This window comes from Pantherophis guttatus, chromosome 2 (assembly GCF_059756535.1).
Source record: "Pantherophis guttatus breed Tessera chromosome 2, ASM5975653v1, whole genome shotgun sequence".
Classification (NCBI taxonomy): Eukaryota; Metazoa; Chordata; class Lepidosauria; order Squamata; family Colubridae; genus Pantherophis; species Pantherophis guttatus.
In genome coordinates, this window is record NC_142064.1 from 173,018,621 (window position 1) to 173,036,814 (window position 18,194).

Sequence of the window (18,194 nt, forward strand, 5' to 3'; positions counted from 1 at the left end):
ATCACTAGTACAAAGAAATCTGTATCCTTCATAAGAGCCTACAGTATTGTTTGAAGACCATAGATTTGTGAATTTCCATTAGCATAGTAATAAGCAATGAGACAGGACATGGAGGGCTTGCTTGCTAAATTTGCATCCTATATATATTTGCCAAGAATGTGCTGATTCTCGAGGGATGGCTTTGGTTCAAGTGTGTCTTATTGTAGTACCTGATTATCACTTGGCAAATTGTTTGATGTTTAAACTAAACTGATTCCGCCATATCTAGAAACAAGGTTCCCCCCCTCCCCAAATCAATAACTTTCTTCCTCTTAAATGTGATAATTCATAACATACTGGTCTGCACTTGGTGGATAATGGAATGCTGGAAGCCTCCCAGGGTGTGTATGAATTGAAGAGGAAGAGAGCCAGACAGTTGCCATTTGAAGGTGGTGCCAAGAAGCTGTAAGCAAGCAATACTCTTTCTCCAAATAATTAGGCTTTGCAAATCCTCAGTCAGTGTAGTTAACACTATTAAAATAGTTTCACAGAGTTATTATTAACTTGTTTCACTTGTGATATTTTCCCTTCGGCATGCTTTTTTAAAATTATTTTATGATCATTGACTGTGGCAGTAAGAAAATGAATAACCATCTCCTGGCATTTCATGTTCTAAGATACCCTTTGGACAAACAGATTAAGTAAAGGCACTATTACAACTATGTATGCCTAAACAAGCAAAGGGCATATGTGGGCTTGGCTTTCAATTCCTCAGAAGTAGCCTACTCAAGTGCATGATTAGTATACATAACACACCTAAAGCTCATGCTACGTACTTTCCCTTCTTTTGCTAAGGGACAGGAAGAGGCCATATTTATTTATTTATTTGGCAGTATTTATGCTGAAGGACTCAGGGCGGCGAACACAGGTTAAAAACATACAATGATAAAATAATAAAATCCCGTTAAAACCAAATTAAAATCAATTAATAATAAAACCCAAGAATCAGCATCAGCCCATTCATTGGAATAGCCAAGTCTTCAGGCCTCAATGGAAGGAGCGGAGATCCAGGGCCGTTCGGAGCTCAGTGGGTAGTTCATTCCAAAGGGTAGGGGCACCCACAGAGAACGCCCTACTCCTGGGCGTCGCCAGACGGCATTGCCTGGTCGACGGTACCCTGAGGAGAGCGGCTCTATGAGAGCGGACAGGACGGTGGGAAGCAGGCAGGAGATGGTCCTGCAAGTACCCGGGGCTAAGCCGTACAGGGAAGGAATGTAGAATGTAGCATGTGTTTGTCACTTTGCCAACTCAGTCAGTCCCTAGCATTTTTAAATAAGGTTTGGAAAGAATCCTATTTGAAATGCTAAAGAATTGCTGGGAGTCACTGTAGGTAAAGCCAGACCAGGTGAACCAATAGACTGAGTTGGTACTTTTGAAAAACAAAAGAAACATGTTGGTGCTTAAAATCAAGACTAGGCCTGTTACTGTTTTCTAAATTTGGAGTAATGCTGTTAGCTGATACAAAAATGTGACAAAAATTCAGAATCATGATAAGTAAAGTTACATCATAGTTTTCATTTTACAAAAGAAGACCTAGAGGTAAAAGAATAAATGCAAAGCTTTCACTCTGGAATATTCTGTTACCTTTTCTTACAATTTTAGATTCTGAGTTTGTAACTATTTTGGTAATACAGATGGTCCTCAACTTACCACAGTTCGCTTAGTGCAGTGATGGCTAACCTTTTTGCCATCACGTGCCAGGAGCGGGGGGGAGGGGGGTTGCGCACACATGTGCCCACTTCTATGCGCCCCGCCCCCATGCACGACCCCCGCCCGCCCGCTCCCGCTGCTCCTGGCACATGATAGCCCGGTGGACCCGTTTATCTCTCTCCCCAGGCTCCAGAGCTGTTCTAGGAGTCTGGGGAGGGCGAAAACGGCATCCCCACCCCCACCCCTGGAGGACGAAAATGGCCCGTTTGCTGAGCTCATGTGCCCACCTGTGGCACCTGTGCCATAGGTTGGCCATCACGGGCTTAGTGACTATTCAAAGTTACAACGGCACTGAAAAATGTGATTTATGACCATTTTTCACAGTTACAACCTTTCCAGCATCCCCATGATCATGTGATCAAAATTCAGATGCTTGGCAACTAGTTCATACTTATGACCGTTGCTGTGTCCCCAGATCGCCTTTTACAACTTTCTGACGAGCAAAATCTATGGGTAAGCCAGATTCATTTAACAACTAGGTTACTAACTTATCAATTTCAGTGATTCACTTGACAACTGTGTCAAGAAAGGTCATAAAATGGGGCAAAACTCACTTAACAAATGTCTCACTTAACAGTGGAAATGTTGGGCTCAATTGTGGTCGTATTCAAGGACTACCTGTATATTTTTCAGTGGTTTCTTCAACATTTACTCCATCTTTGACAGTATTTCTCTAGTCTACCTGTTCTGTGATGGGGACATGAAAACCTACTCTCCAGCCCAATTGCTTGTTCCAGATGTGCCCCAGATACGATTTTTAAATCTACTTGGCCCTTGATAAACATACTTACCCAGAGATTGCTGTAATCCTCACATCTAGTTTATGATGTTTATTTTGCAATCCCACAACGTGAACTATTCTTGAAACATCATGCCAAAGAATTTACGTCTCATCCAGCTCCATTCCTAGAATAGTGTGTCCTTCCAATCCCAATTGGAACTTTAACCTGACAGTTCTTCCAAGACCACACATGTGGTGCTACCTCCCAAATTTAAAACAGATTTAGTGCTTTCTTTAGGGAGCAAGATACATTTGAAAGCTTCAGCATTTGTTCCACTCGCTTCCTAAAGCTGCTCTTAGAGTCATTACTGTACAGGTAGTCCTCAACTTAAAAACAGTTTGTTTAGTGACTGTTCAAAGTTACAATGACACTGAAAAAGTGACTCATGACCATTTTTCACACTTATGACTGTTGCAGCACTCCCGTGGTCACATGAGCAAAATATGGACACTTGACAATTGATTCATATTTATAACTGTTTCTGTGTCCATGGGGGTCATGTGATCACTTTTTGCGACCTCCTGACAAGCAAAGTCGGTGGGGAAGCCAGATTCACTTAACAACCTTGTTACTTAACAACTGCAGTGATTCACTAAGCAGCTGTGGCAAGAAAGGTCATAAAATGGGGCAAAACTCACATAACAAATGTCTTGCTTAACAGCAGAAATTTTGGGTTTAATTGTGGTCATAAGTTGAGGACCACCTGTATACCAGTTTCTTTTAAAGTGGTGATTTGAATTCGTATGAAGATTACTTAGCTTTTAGGGGAAAATATTTATGTAAATGTTTGATGTAACTAAATGAGTACCACACAAATACAATAAACATAGTTTACATTGTCAATTTTTTCTCCTTTTTTGTGAGCACTTTATTGCTTCAGTGGAGAACTAATATCAGGCACTAGATTTGAGAACTAATGCTACAATATATTTCTTAATTTGTTCTCCATTTGTAGTTTGCACCAGTGGTTGCCAAAGAAAGAAATGTTCTCCTTGATAGATTTGAAATCACTTCTGTATCTGTCCTCCTCTTGCCCATTTTTTTAAAACTTGGAGCCTAGCTTCACAATCTTTTCTTTTAAGTGTTAGTGGGCAGAGTGGGTGAGTGTTCACCTATCAAAAGTTATGTTTTCTGCTAACCAGAGAGAAATTAAGGAAAAGACAGAACATCCCATTTCAGGGAGGCAGACAGTAAGCAAAAACTGCAAGTAATGGTAGAAAAATTCTCTTTGGGGAGCTGACATTCTTCTCCTCAGAAATATGAAAAATTCCAGCATGTTCAAGGCTTATATTCAGAAGCCATCTTGTCTGCAGATATTTAAAATCAGACTCAGATGAAACATGTTTTTACTTTGTTTAAATCTTGTTTCTAGATAACTTTTACAGTAATCTAATTAGGATAGAAATGAAAAATGCCAGAAGTAGAACATACCTCAGCGTTAAGAATATACAGACATGTTTGCCTTTATCATTTGTATTAAGTTGTGAAGGCATTCTCCAAAAGACAGTTACAAATAGCAGCAATTTGCCAGAAACTAGTTGTAGTTTTTGAAAATGAGTTACTAAATATTCTATTACATGTACAATAAACGAAGAACAGTCCCGTTGCTGGTTTCAAAACAGCTTATAAATGGAGAGGGGGGAAAGCAAAAATATTGCCTTAAGAACAAATTAAATCGGAATGACTGTGTAAATGGAAATTCTCATTTGGACCCTTATGAAGCATGCTAAATAGAATTGCAGAACAATATCTGATATTATTATCCCCTTTGATGAAATGTTCTCTTTACAATACAAAATGTCATTTTCTTTTTTTTCTTTTTTTTTAAATCTATTGTAATGTATCTGGAAGCCAGAAAATAAATTCTACAAGTACCCTAACAGGAATCACTTTGAACGGAGTTGTTTCAGTTTTATTTTATTTTTTAAATGTTCGGTCAACAGAACCATTTTTAGGCATCTATATGCAAAGGGCAAGGCCCTTAATTGCTACTACACTGAGTGCAAAACAGCAATGGCAAAGAAGATACAAAAGATTGCAGAACAAGGGAAATAGCAAAGAGATTAGGACTATTATGGCTCATAGTTTCGCCACTTCAAATCTTGTTTATAGGAAGTGAGCAAGGACACATTTTAGTGCCAGTTTTATTCCTCTCCAGCAAACCTTGGCAGTGGTAAAGTTATACTTAATTGAAAGATCCATCTAAATTTGCCCTAAAGTTGGAAAGTTTGCTAAAGCTATCCAAAGGAAATGGGGACTGCAATTTGTCAAAGAATACACATTCTTTTCATAGAAGATACGCAGTGATACCTGGAACCATGACAAGTAACTTGTGCAAAGTCTTTGTGACGGTTTTCTTTAAATATGCAAACATTTCCATGTATTGCATCTACTTAACTTTTTTGGTCATGCTTCCTTTGGTTAATTATAGAGCTGGATTTTGGCCTTTTTCCTTTCTAAAGAGATGCGGATCCGTTGGCAAACTACAGATTTCCTTTTTGTTCTGCTGGAAGCAGCACTCTGTTCTAATTTGCCATGGGTACTTCAGGAACAACTTATCTGTTAGGTACGAGAGGCACAGTGCCTAGGGCCCACAAAAATGTGAACTCTAAAATTTAGCAATGTTGATGTGCGATAGAGATAATTAATCTGCAACTCTTGATTATTATTACAAAATAATATTTAGATTATTTACGATTCCTTAGTTCTTTGTAAAAATATGAAGAATACAATGAAATCATATAAAATATAATTTGTAATACCATTTTTAATGGAAGGAGGGGTCCATAAAGGCAAAAGTAATTATTGAGCCTGATGAGTACTACATCACCTTTGGCATAGGTACTCCAATTTGTCTTTAAGGTGAAGTTCCATTCTTAAGTACACTCAGATTTACAATAGGCCATGCCAGAAAGAATTGTATAACTACATGTATGAACGTTACAACTGGGATAAGTAAACTTGATTATTATTATCATTTCCCTATTTGGAATGAGTGAGGAATGAATGTGAAGGATCTGCATTAGATAGTAATTATTTAAAAGTATCACTTAAAAATTGAATTCCCTGACATTCCACTCTCCCAATTGTGGGTACATTGTCCCATGATTGGTATTGCAATTCAGATTCTTTTTTATGTTTTGCAGATCTTTTCTTTACTATTTTGATGGGTATATGTTGTCTCACATATTTTATCCCAAGTAGCCTTCCCAATTATTTCCTACGTGTGCACTTACATTTTTCAAATAAGATTTTATAATGTTCTTTCCAGATTCTTATAATTAACATTTCTGAAGCTGCATTTTTTACTAGCAGCCACTGATATCAAAAGATTCAATGTTCTTTGCTGGGGATTTGGATTCCTGATATTCTTTATTTGAGTTTAAATTCATAAACATTTCAGTATGCCAATAATGTAAAAACGTATCTGTTTGGGTCAGAGTCTATGTACATCATGGTGTTTGTATGACTTTAACAAGTTACTGAAAACCTAATAAATGTGGGTCAGCAGTGGCACACCCCAAAACTGTAAAGTAACACTTGATTATGAACACACAATACTGAATAATGATAAGTAAGCATTTTTTGTGAAGCTCTTGCTTGGGGACATGAAAGCAAACTTTCCTATGTTGGTTTTTAAGATGGAGTTTCTGCTGTGCAAACCAAGCAAAACCTCAGCAAACATTGTCTTATTCTATTCTAGACATGATCAGTCAAAGGTCCAAAGGAGGCAAAAACAGCGGATGTACTCAACTTGGCACAGGAAGGGGCACTCTGCGTCTACGGGCCAAGGGACCAGCCACCGTGGAAGAACAGGTGTGTATTCCACGGTCCCAACTCCATTGGTCAGAAAGATAAGTAGCTCTGTTGAGAAAGTGGAGCTCTTTCTTCCATCCAAGGATAAGACAGAGCAGATAGCTACAAAGCTCTGTTGAAAAGGATGTCCGGCAACACACCAAGCTTCACTTCTGCTGCCTCATCTTTCTATGCCTCACCTTCCTTCCTCATTCTGTATGGCAAAAAAGAAAAGAAAAGTGGTGAATCAGCAGTAAGCAGTAATAAAGATTGGCTGCTCTACCAAGCTTACATTTGCGAATCTTGGACCAGACGTCTTCCCCCTGAACTCCTTTCATATTGTTTAATTTATTTTTCCTCTCCTCTACCAAAGTATTTTGCTGCATTGTAACCACCATCAGTTCTGTCTTAGTGGGTATAGTTATGTGGATTGTTTTTTCAGTTAGCAAAAGGGTTATTTTGGGTTATTGTTGCTATTTTGGCAATTTGGCCTCCCGGGAGGTTACACGAGGCTGGCTCCAGGGCGTTATTAATGCTTCCTTGAGTGAGGGTCACTTCCCCGCTGCCCTGAAAGAGGCGGTGGTGAGGCCTCTCCTCAAGAAGCCGTCCCTGGACCCAGCAATATTGGCTAACTATCGTCCTGTCTCCAACCTTCGCTTCATTGCGAAGGTTGTTGAGAGTGTGGTCGCGCAACAGTTTCCACAATTCCTGGAGGAAACATCCTATCTGGATCCGTTCCAGTCAGGTTTCAGGTCTGGGCACAGCACGGAAACGGCATTGGTCGCGCTGGTTGATGATCTCTGGAGGGCTCGGGACAGGGGTTATTCCTCTGTTCTGGTCCTATTAGATCTCTCAGCGGCTTTTGATACCATCGACCATGGTATCATGCTGCACCGGCTGGAAGAGTTGGGGGTGGGAGGCACCGTGTTACGGTGGTTCTCCTCCTTTCTCTCCGACCGGTCGCAGTTTGTGTTGGCAGGGGGGCAGAGGTCGACCTCGAGGCCTCTCATTTGTGGAGTGCCGCAGGGATCGGTCCTCTCGCCCCTTCTGTTCAACATTTATGTGAAGCCGCTGGGCGAGATCATCCGTGGCTTTGGGGTGAGATACCACCAGTACGCTGATGACACCCAGCTGTACATCTCCACCCCAGGCCACCCCAACGATGCCCTTGAAGTGATGTCCCAGTGCCTGGAGGCTGTGCGGATCTGGATGGGGAGGAACAGGCTCAGGCTCAACCCTTCCAAGACTGAGTGGCTGTGGCTCCCGGCATCCCGATATAGTCAGTTGACTCCATCACTGACTATTGGGGGCGAGTCTTTGGCCCCCACTGAAAGGGCTCGCAATCTGGGAGTCCTCCTGGATAGGCAGCTGTCTTTGGAGGAACATCTGACGGCTGTTACCAGGGGGACCTTTTATCAGGTTCGCCTGATTCGCCAGTTGCGGCCCTTTCTTGATCGGGATTCCCTGTGCACAGTCACTCATGCCCTCGTCACCTCTCGCCTTGACTACTGTAACGCTCTCTACATGGGGCTCCCCTTGAAGAGCACCCGGAGGCTCCAGCTGGTCCAGAATGCAGCAGCGCGGGTAGTGATGGGAGCAACATGGCGCTCCCATGTAACACCACTCCTGCGCGAGCTGCACTGGCTCCCGGTGGTCTTCCGGGTGCGCTTCAAGGTGTTGGTTATCACCTTTAAAGCGCTCCATGGCATAGGGCCTAGCTATCTCCGAGACCGCCTACTGCTACCGATGACCTCCCATCGACCCGTGCGCTCCCACAGAGAGGGCCTCCTCAGGGTGCCATCAGCCAAACAATGTAGGCTGGTGGCCCCCAGGGGGAGGGCTTTCTCTGTGGGGGCTCCCACCCTCTGGAATCAGTTGCCCCCGGAGATAAGAAGAATCCAGGACCTCAATGCCTTCCGTCGTTCCCTGAAAACCTATCTTTTCCAGCAAGCCGGGTTGGCTTAAGAAGAAATTTTAAAACTTTTAAATCCTTTTAATTAGTCTGTGATTTTTAATTTTTTGGCCCAAATTTTATATATATTTTTAAATGTTTTAATATTTGTATTCTATGTTTTTTATCTTGGCTGTACACCGCCCTGAGTCCTCAGGGAGAAGGGCGGTATATAAATTCGAAATTAAATTAAATTAAATTAAATTAAATTGGGTTTTGTTTTGTTTTTTCACAGCCCTCTGCATTTGAGGAAAAGGCCATTGAAAAGGTTGATGATCTTCTGGAGAGCTACATGGGTATCCGTGACACAGAGCTAGGTAAGCTTTTTTAAAAATCTGGATGCTAAATTGCTAAGAGATGGCAGGCAGTGAGTTGTAGCTGATCACAACCTACTCCTGCCTATTTTTACTCCTGTGCTTAGGAATAGAAATAAATGTGAGGGTTTCCTTGTCCTTCCTTAGATTTATGTTTAGTTCTATAAACTATACACATATAGCCCTATAAAAGTGTTTGGGGATAGAATTAATGCTTATTTCTGATTTTTTTTTCTTCCTCTGCAGCTGCTACCATGGTGGAGTTGGGCAAGGACAAGCAAAATCCTGATGAATTTGCAGAAGCATTGGATGAGCAGCTGGGTGATTTTGCCTTCCCAGATGAGTTTGTCTTTGATGTCTGGGGAAGCATTGGAGATGCCAAGGTTGGGCGCTACTAGGACTGTAAACATACTAGACCCCCTCCCACAGAAACTATGGACAGACCAGTGATGATTCTGGAATACTACAGCGCCCTTCCTTTTGATGCTGGGCCCACTGATTGGAAGGGATCCTAGAGCAATAAGTAATCTGCATTATTGACTGGATTGTAATGTGAACTGGGGGCAGAATTTCTGCTGCTTGCTTCCAGCCCCTCTTGTTGGAAATTCCCTCAGCCCTGGGTACAATCAAGCCATTCAGTTTGCTCTGTGTTCTAGTGTGAGATAGGTGCTACCAGTTGCTTCATACAGTTTGCTATTTCTTAGAGAGGTATGGCTGCTGCATGTTGGATTTCTAAGCTTATTCTGGTTTGAGAGCGAGCATAACTGAAATAGCCATTCAGATTTAAATGGATAACGAGCTGTTTTTGTTTTGAGAATCAGATACTCTCCACGGGAGCTGAATGAAAGGAGGGATGGACGGAATTGGCTTTTTCAGCTCTAATAAAACTGGAGGAGAGATCCTAGCTCTGCATATTTGCTCTGAGCAGGTTGGTGCCCGAGGAGACACACACTTCCTAGTTCTTCTGAAAGCTTGATCACCCTTCCCCAGTTCATCTGACATCTGTGTTGGTACGAGGCACATAAAAAACCAGCCCCTCCCATTTGGGAACATCTCACTTGGTCTCTGTCCCCTTGATCCTGGTGACTTACTTAGACATTAGCTAGAAGATGCAACAGTGATGCTTCTGCTCAAGGTTAGCACAAACTAGGTTAAGAAATAACTTTCATTCCATCCCATTACCAACATGTATTAGATATGTACGAGTGGCAATCAGTTGTTAAAAGAGATTCCAACTATGAAGCATAACTGTTGATTTCTGCTAGGCATCAGTTGATGAACTTGATCTATTTTTGATCAATGGCCTCAAATATTGTGGCTGGAAAATAATTCACACACAGTCAATTGCTACAGAGAGCACATATAGCATACATCTAACCCCCCAAGTACTGGTCCTTATGGATGGGTCTGGCACATTCTGTTGTTTGAATGTTACTCTCTCAGAACCATATGCAGTTTTCAGCCTCATCTACCCTGCCCTTTTTAGCTCTGTGTTTCGGCTTTTAATCCCTGCCAACTCATGATATGTGGATAGTACAAAGGCTATTGTGCGGGTTCTCTCTTTCAGGGGATGGAACTGTATTGAATCGTTAATTCAATGGCATTTTCTCCTCCACCTCACTGATTCTGGAACATTCCTTTTCTAAACTGGCTGTAGCAAACTCCTCTTTTCAAAGTAAGGGGTTTTTTTTCCCCAAAAAAATGTGGGGATTTTTTTCCAGGAGGAAGGGCAGCAGCAGAAGTCCCTTGTTGTCTAGGTATGGGCATACCCTTAATGTCTGTCTGAACTAATTTTGTCCTGCTGACCTACCTCCTAGGGTTGGCCCAGTTCATTTCTTGTTATTTATATTCTTTCACCCATGTGTTCATTCTCAAATTCTGGGCCTCTCCCCTGTGCCACAATCCATTACTGTAATTATCCAGTAATTAATAACATCATCTTCACATACACCTTACAGCCTCAGCCCACCTACTGTATCTCTAAAACACTAATTCCAGGTAAGATATGGAGCTTGCAGGCCTCTGGATCATACCTCAAGCGCAGAGCGTGTGAGGCTTCTTCTAAGCCTTGCTGTTTCTTGTGTCCTGGCACTGGAAACCTCTTAGGGAAAACAGGCACCATGTCCTCCTTGGGCATATTTTTGTATTCTGCAAGTAAATTGTCTTTAAGATAAAATATATCTATACTATTAAACTGTGTGCATGGTGGTGTGTTTAGAACAGTTACTGTAATTACAATTAATGAACCGGTAAGAATGGAAAGAAGGCACTGAACCTGTAGAAGGGGTTGGAGAATCTACATTACATATTGGGAAAAGAAATGTATCCAGACCAATATAGAAGAAACCAACTGCAGCCCACAGAATTTTGTCCTGTTTTATTTTAGCTTTGTTTGCACTCTTTCCTTGAGAAACTTTACTGCCCGTTATTTTTCTCAAGCTTTGGAAATTCTCCTCTAGACCTGTGCCCTGTCACAGCTGCAGTTTGAAAAGGATGTGCATGGGATGGCAGCAGTCGCCTGACTCTTGAGTTGGCATATATACCCTGCTCATGTGGACCGGTCTGTAGATCACTGAAAAGGATTCTTCTACAGGTGAAGCTGAACCCAGAGGATGGGTTGCATGGAGCCAACAGTTGCATTTTAATAGGCCCTCTGGGATTCTGCAGTGACTGCTAAACTGGATGTCTAGTCCTATGCAATGGACTTACGCAGTGGTGAAATGTAAAATTCGTTACTACCGGTTCTGTGGGCGTGGCTTGGTGGGGGGTAATGTGACGGTGGGCATGGCCAACTTTTTTTTTTTACTTTTAAATGCATTTTTTCTACAACCTCTTCGGCTGAAAAAATGCTTTTAAAAGACTCTGATGAAAAAATGCTTTTAAAAGGCTCTGATGCCCATTGTCAGAGATCCCAGCTGAGCCACGCGATCATCAGAGGCTTTTTTTAACTTTTAAAAGCATTTTTTCGGCAGAAGAAAAAATGCTTTTAAAAGTAAAAAAAAGCCTCTGAAGATCACATGGCTCAGCTGGGCATGGGGGGGGGCAGGGATTTTTGCTACCGGTTCTCTGAACCACCCGCCACCATCACTACCGGATCAGGCGATCCGGTCCAAACCGAGAGCATTTCACCCCCAGACTTGAGTTTAAAAGCTATTTTTTCACATCCTTCCTTTCATATTAATTCTACATAATATGAGTCAAACATTGAAGTTATTGGAGATGTTCTGAAAAGTCTTTTAAAGATCTTTTAGAATGTTGTTTGTCTTTAAATAGACAACCTAAAAGCACTCATTTCCAAAACTGCTTTACAAAGATCAATTGTGTCATGATCTTTGACGGTAGGCTCTGTCATATATGGTAAATCGTGACACGTATGTAAAAAGGATACGCAAGAGGCAAACAGCAGATGCTGGCTCCCCAGTGTCTAGCAGCTTGAAGGAGACTGGTGAAAATGATAATGAGGATGGTCCAAATCAACTGAAACACACCCACACCCACATACACACCAATCTAAAGGAAAGAATAATGCTGCTTCTCTTTTCTGCATCCTTTTAAAGTGGCTTCTGTTAGAGGGCATTCTTATTTCCCAGCTTTTCTACTATAGCTAGTCACTGTCCCATAGAGGCTACAGAGCAGATGGATGTTAGGCTTTGTTTCGAATGCTTCTGCCAACATTTGAGTGGGACTATCAGCTGTATCTTTGAGAAGCCCAGACCAGGAATAAACATACTGTGTTGCTAATTAAGTTTGGGCTGGGAAATGGGATACTTCCCCCCATGGGAGATAAAGAACAAACAATAAGGTAGAAAGAATCTGTTTGTTCATTTGTTTCAGGATGCACAAGATGAGATGGAATTCAGGTCTAATCCAAGATTCATTAGGCTCATGTGCCGGATGGAATATTTTTCCATCTGTCAAGAGGGTAACACAATCACACAAGGCTGGGAACACCATGGCTCCTGGTCTGCTTCTGAAAATATTGGGGGGGGAGTCCCTAACTTTCCTCTTTCATTTAAAGTCACTAGCCTCCAAAAAGTGTTCCAAGATTATACTAAAGCATTTGGGATGGTGTTTACTAAATTTGTCTGAAACATCCTGATTTTGCTTTATTTGCCATTTACTTGGATCCATTTAAATTTATGTATAAAGACCAAATTTGAAGACTACTGGAAAGTGGTGGGACTGCCAACTGTTAGAGGTTGTGTAAAAATCAACCTGCTCTCTTCACTCCAACACCAACAATTCCTTGCATAGGTGCATGGCTGCAAAAGTAATCTTGCTCCAGCTAAGTAGCTCACTCTGAGATGGACGTAATCCTCATGAACAGTCCTTGTCACACTTCACAGCATTCTCTTGATTGACACTTAGCCAGATGATATGTGGGTACCAGTTGTTCCAATGGATTTCACACAAATGAAAACCATCCATTTGCAGGAGCCCAGAACTGAAAAGTGCTTTGGGGCAGCTTTTAGTCTAGAGCCACTGTTGAACAGCCTCTCCACAGGAATTAGATTACAGTACAATTCCTATTACCTTCAATATGCCGGAGGTGAATTATAAAATTGATAGTGGAAAGGCTGAGTCTAATGGTGTGAGATTCTTTAATGACCACAATCTTTTCAAGAAGAGCAACGGTTTTAGTCTCTTATATGAAAAAAGTCTAATGGCACCTTAAAATGTTATATATTATCATGTACAATAAATCTTTTTGGGTCCTAGCTCACTTCCCATTTTTATTTTCGCCATTCCCTCTTGTCCCAAACAGCACCTCTATGAATATCATATGTTCTCACGGAGCTAAGCTCTATGCATCTATGGTGTGAAGTAGGTAGCCTGATCATAAGAACATTAATTTTAAATTGGCAGAAAACTGTTGGAAAAGTGTCTAAAGATTAGATGAGTATATGAGAAAAGACTCTGGCATTCTAGTTCCATCTGTGACCATCTATAGGTACAAGAGGAAGTTCTACTAAATCACAGAGGCAACTCATATTCTTTTCATGAAGCTGAAGAAGGGAGCACAGAGCAAATTCCAGTTAGTCTCATGACTCAGAGCCTTTTTTTAAAAAAAAAAAATTGGTAGCCTATAACACTTTTATATGATAATTCCACAGTTAATCTTCCTTTGTAAAAGGTAGCCTCAGTGGGAGCAACTTTTATTTGTCCTCAGAATATTCCTTGCACAATAGTGCAGGAGTTAAGGTTCAATGGGAATCTGGTACAGATCAATGGTAGGTTAGCAGTAACCATTCAGGTACCACTTGCAAACCCTATTCCTCGGGACTGTGAAGGCAAGGAATCACTGCAACTTAACATTGAGCATTGGGTGGAAAATATTTCCTTGCAGGCAATCACCAGCTTGGAAGAGATTGATAGATCCTGTGTATAATTGAGTCATTGCACATTCCTAGTGCGGTTTTTTTTTTTTTTAAAGTCTCTCATATAGATAACCTCTAAATGCTACACAAACACATAACTCGGCTGACACAGAATCCTTTCCAGATGTGCACAGCAGTTGCCTGACTTTTAGTCTCCCAGCTAGAACTGGCAAGCAACCTGCTCACAATTACTGCCTGTTCTATTGGCTTATCATTTCCATTCCCAAAATCTGCCTCCATTCTTATTTTTCAACAGCCTGCTGAAATAAGCAATTTGATCACTGGCTGCTAGAACACTGTGATTAGAACTCACGGTCTCCTGGTCTCTAGCCGAGTGCCTTAACTACTAGACTAAACTGGCTCTTCTCTTTGAATCCTTCCTTGATCATAAACCAAATCTCCATTTGCATCTAGGAAGACTTATCAGCCATTCTTTCCACAAGCAAAACAGAAGTTAGGTTGAAAAATTGTATATGCTGTATTAACTAACACAGATATGGCCACCAGATGGGGCCACTAGACACATTTCAAGAGTAAGGTAGTAAGCCGAACACTATAGCGATCTGGCCCAATGTGCATATATCACCTGAATAGTAAGCCTGCTTGCACAAGTCCTAAAGGAGCTGCCTTCCCCTGGGGCAATCTCGTTTATTCAATGCTAACACTAAATTAAATTCTTGTAGCTCCAGTGCAGCCTGTTTATTCTCTATTTGACAAACTGATCTTGGAGCAGACTTTGAACCAGATTCTAACTACTAAACAATCAAAGAATTCAGTGTGAAATTGTGTATCTATTTATCTTACAGTCTTTTAAGAGGTATGCGGAACTGCCTACACATTGGGTAATTTAGTAACATGCTATTTGGTCACTTTTTCAGTTCTGTTAAGAACGCAGGTATCCTTAAGCACGGAAGTAATTTCTTACCCCTGTTCTCTATCTAGATGTACACAACTCCCAATCTACATACAGCTACCGCCAACCTCCTGAAATAGTCTTTCCAAAATGAGACACCAAAGTGGTTGAAGTTTGGCTGAACTATTTTTCCTTCAATGCATAAACACTTTCCTTGTAAGTTTACAACTTACTCCAAAAGTTTACAGCTTTCTCCAGAATATCCATAGACAGAAATTTACTCAAACTTACAAAGTCAACTTTTCAAAGCCTCATGCTTATACACACATATAGAGAGGGAGGGGGGAGAGGGAGAGGGGGGGAGAGAGAGATGCCAGCTGACCTTGGTTTATAGTTTCTAGGCTGTTTGCTCAGCCTTGGCTAGAAGGATTCTTGGGGACTCAGGCTGAATTGAAATAAAGCTTGCTAGGTCCCAAAGTCATCCATTTCCATGGTTATTGCAAGAGCAGCCAATCTGAACAAGAATAAAGCAAATCATTGAACACTGAAAAAATAATTGAACATTCATGCTTGCAAATATCATACTTAATCCAAAGGTTCCTCAACCCAGTGAAATACAAGCCCATTCAAGACTGGTTTCTTACACAATAAATAGTTTAATCTGCACAGTAATTGAGAACTCTATCCCATTGCAGCTTCAGGGCATTGTTTTGTGAGAGGACCAAGGTAACAAATAGTATCAAATGTTTTTTTTAAAAAATCCTACCCTTTTACTAATTTTCTATGCATATACATCAATTCAATATTCTTTATTGAAGGGAATACAGTCCCATTTCCCGATAGCCTGTCACTTTTGTATTTTCTAATGTTCAAGGCATCCTTCTTACCAAATAATGACTTTTCATTAGTAAAGAGATAAGTACCCCCAACATCCTTTGAAGGGTGACTTGGCAACTTTTCAGACCTCTATTATACCCTAGATTGAAAATTGCATAGTTTGAACACCATGAGATGCACACAACCTTTATGTACACAGCTTTTATGTACATATTCTATAGTAATGTAGTATTTTATAGTTATATTCTGGCACTAAAGTATGGCAGAAGAATGATGTAACAGGTAGGACACTGTCAGAGAGAAAGGGTGGAGTTTTGTTCATGTAGCCCATAAATACTTCAGGAAAAGACAGGCTCCACAAAATGATGCTTGTTTGTGTTTTAAGAGTTGTAGGAAGAAATATCCTTCTGGGTTCTGCTCCAAGTGGGGAAAAAGACACTGGAAACATGGAGACTGCTTTGAAAGATGGTTTAATGGTGGACAGGATCACATGGCTTGAGTTCCTGAACAGAAAAGGGCAGATATAGCAAGTTTTCAGGTTTTATGCTCTCTCTGGCTTTGAACTTCCTAGGGCCCAGAAAGAGTATCCTGATTGGTTGTCAGACTTCCAGGGGGTGGGGGTCTTAGCTAGCCTTGTTGGCTGATGTAATCTTCCCAGGTGCCATGTGGTGAGTTTTGTCCTAGATGGATCCCATTGTCTTGCAGATGAGGTCCATTGACAAAGATTGAGTTTCTGCCTCTGGCCCATTAACAAAAGGGTGGGGGCAGGAAGGTGGGAGCTGCTCCGTCTTTAAAAACATGCTTCTCCATTTCTCATACAGGGAAACGTAATATTCTGCCTTTTTAATATTTCCCAAAATATTTCATTCTCCTAGGAAAGGGGTGCGTACTAACCTCCTACAGAGTCATGGTAAATGTCTCCAAGATGACAACTAAAAAAGTGGATGCTACTTCAAGGTCCAAAAATACATTCTGCCCATCTCTTCCTGGTTTTGCTCCAAAGTTGGCTCCAGGGACAAGCTCATGGCAAAATGTAGAACTTTGATCCAGCTCCGGCACAGATAAAGCATAGGGCCAATTTGCCAAGTTGCTCCTAGAGTTATGAGATAGAATGAGACATCAAGATCCAATGTCACTTTGGGTCTGAGTGACGACAATAAAGCCTACCCTGAGGAACACTTAACTATTGTGGCACTCATCCCTGCGTTCCAGTTTTGGCAGAAGGATTCTGGAGGAACGGGGGGAGGGGGGAGAAGAGCATTCCTGTTCTGCCCCAGCTACGGACCTCAAAGAATGCAGCACACACACAGTCTGTACAAACCTTAGTTTACTAAATTAAATCAGTCTTTTTCAAATTTAACAGCCTACAAGAATCCAAAGAATAAATAATCATAATCTTACTATGGTTGGCAGAAAGCCAGAAGCAATTTGCAGGAAGCTGATAAGAGAACTAAGATCTCCTTCAAGTGAACGAAGTTGTTCCCTGCAAATTGCCTCAGTCGTCGTCCTTCCTTAAATAGGCTAAGGGAGTGGCAAATTAGCCCCAAGCCTTACTCTCGAGAAGACGTCCTCCTAAGGAGCCACTCCTGCCTTTGGGCAGCTCTGCACACCCGTGCATCGAGAAGAGGCTCCTCCTCTTCTTCCTCTTCAGTAATAAGAGCTTCTGGAGGTTCTGAAGGCCCTGGCTGAATCCCCGCCTCTGGCACCACATCTTCTCCAGCTTCCTCATTGTCTGACTCAAGTGCCAGCTACACAGGCTGCTAGCGCAGCACCACACCAGCCAGATTATCAGCAGTTTTGTAAAAAACCAGGCACTAGCCTTGAGTCCATACAAAATCCTAAATCCTAAATACATACAAAATACATACAAATCCTAAATACCACTCCCTCTATTCAGTTCACATGGAAGTCTCTGTTGGCTAGATTTCTTCCTGCTTTCTGAAAGATTTTACCTCATAAATTGGGAAATGGGCTGAGATATGGTACCTTTCTTTTCATTTCCCAACAGCCAGCTGCATTTTCCCAAGAAAAATGCAGAAGAATAAATACTCCAGCATTTTCCTGCTTTGCTATTTAACCTCAGGACAGGTGCATTGTATTTGCACTGACTTGATCAGTGGTGGGATTCAAATAATTTAACAACCGGTTCTCTGCCATAATGATTTCTTACAACAATCAGTTCATCAAACTGCTCAGAAAGTTAACAACCGGTTCTCCCAAAGTGGTGCTAACTGGCTGAATCCCACCACTGAACTTGGTCATAGATGTGGAAAGGATTAGTCTACCAGCCAAATGTGAGCGTATTCTCACCCACCCAGGATCTCTAGAAGCTTTGCATACACTTCCAAAATGCCTGTCAAATGGTTGCTGATTGCACATAGAAATACTGTCAGTTCCATTATCTCCAGGGTAATTGGTGGAATCTTTACTATTTGGGTAAATTCAAGTCCCTAATTCCAAGCCAGAAATGTGGAGAACCATAATTCCATGCATACAGTATATGCTCACAAGCACCTGTCAATGTGCCCAGTCCTA

General features: G+C 41.4%; 1 protein-coding gene across 3 annotated transcripts in view; it reads left to right on the top strand.

Moving 5' to 3' along the window:
• GIPC1 (GIPC PDZ domain containing family member 1) overlaps positions 1–10,785 on the top strand; it is a 37,261-nt gene extending 26,476 nt beyond the window's left edge. For all 3 annotated transcript variants that reach the window (XM_034407385.3, XM_087887307.1, XM_087887308.1), the window contains exons 5-7: positions 6,235–6,347; positions 8,513–8,594; positions 8,838–10,785. In XM_034407385.3, coding sequence (XP_034263276.1) covers positions 6,235–6,347; positions 8,513–8,594; positions 8,838–8,989 — 347 coding nt within the window. In that variant the 3' untranslated portion in view covers positions 8,990–10,785. The remainder of the gene's footprint in view (positions 1–6,234; positions 6,348–8,512; positions 8,595–8,837) is intronic.
• Positions 10,786–18,194: the final 7,409 nt, after the last annotated feature.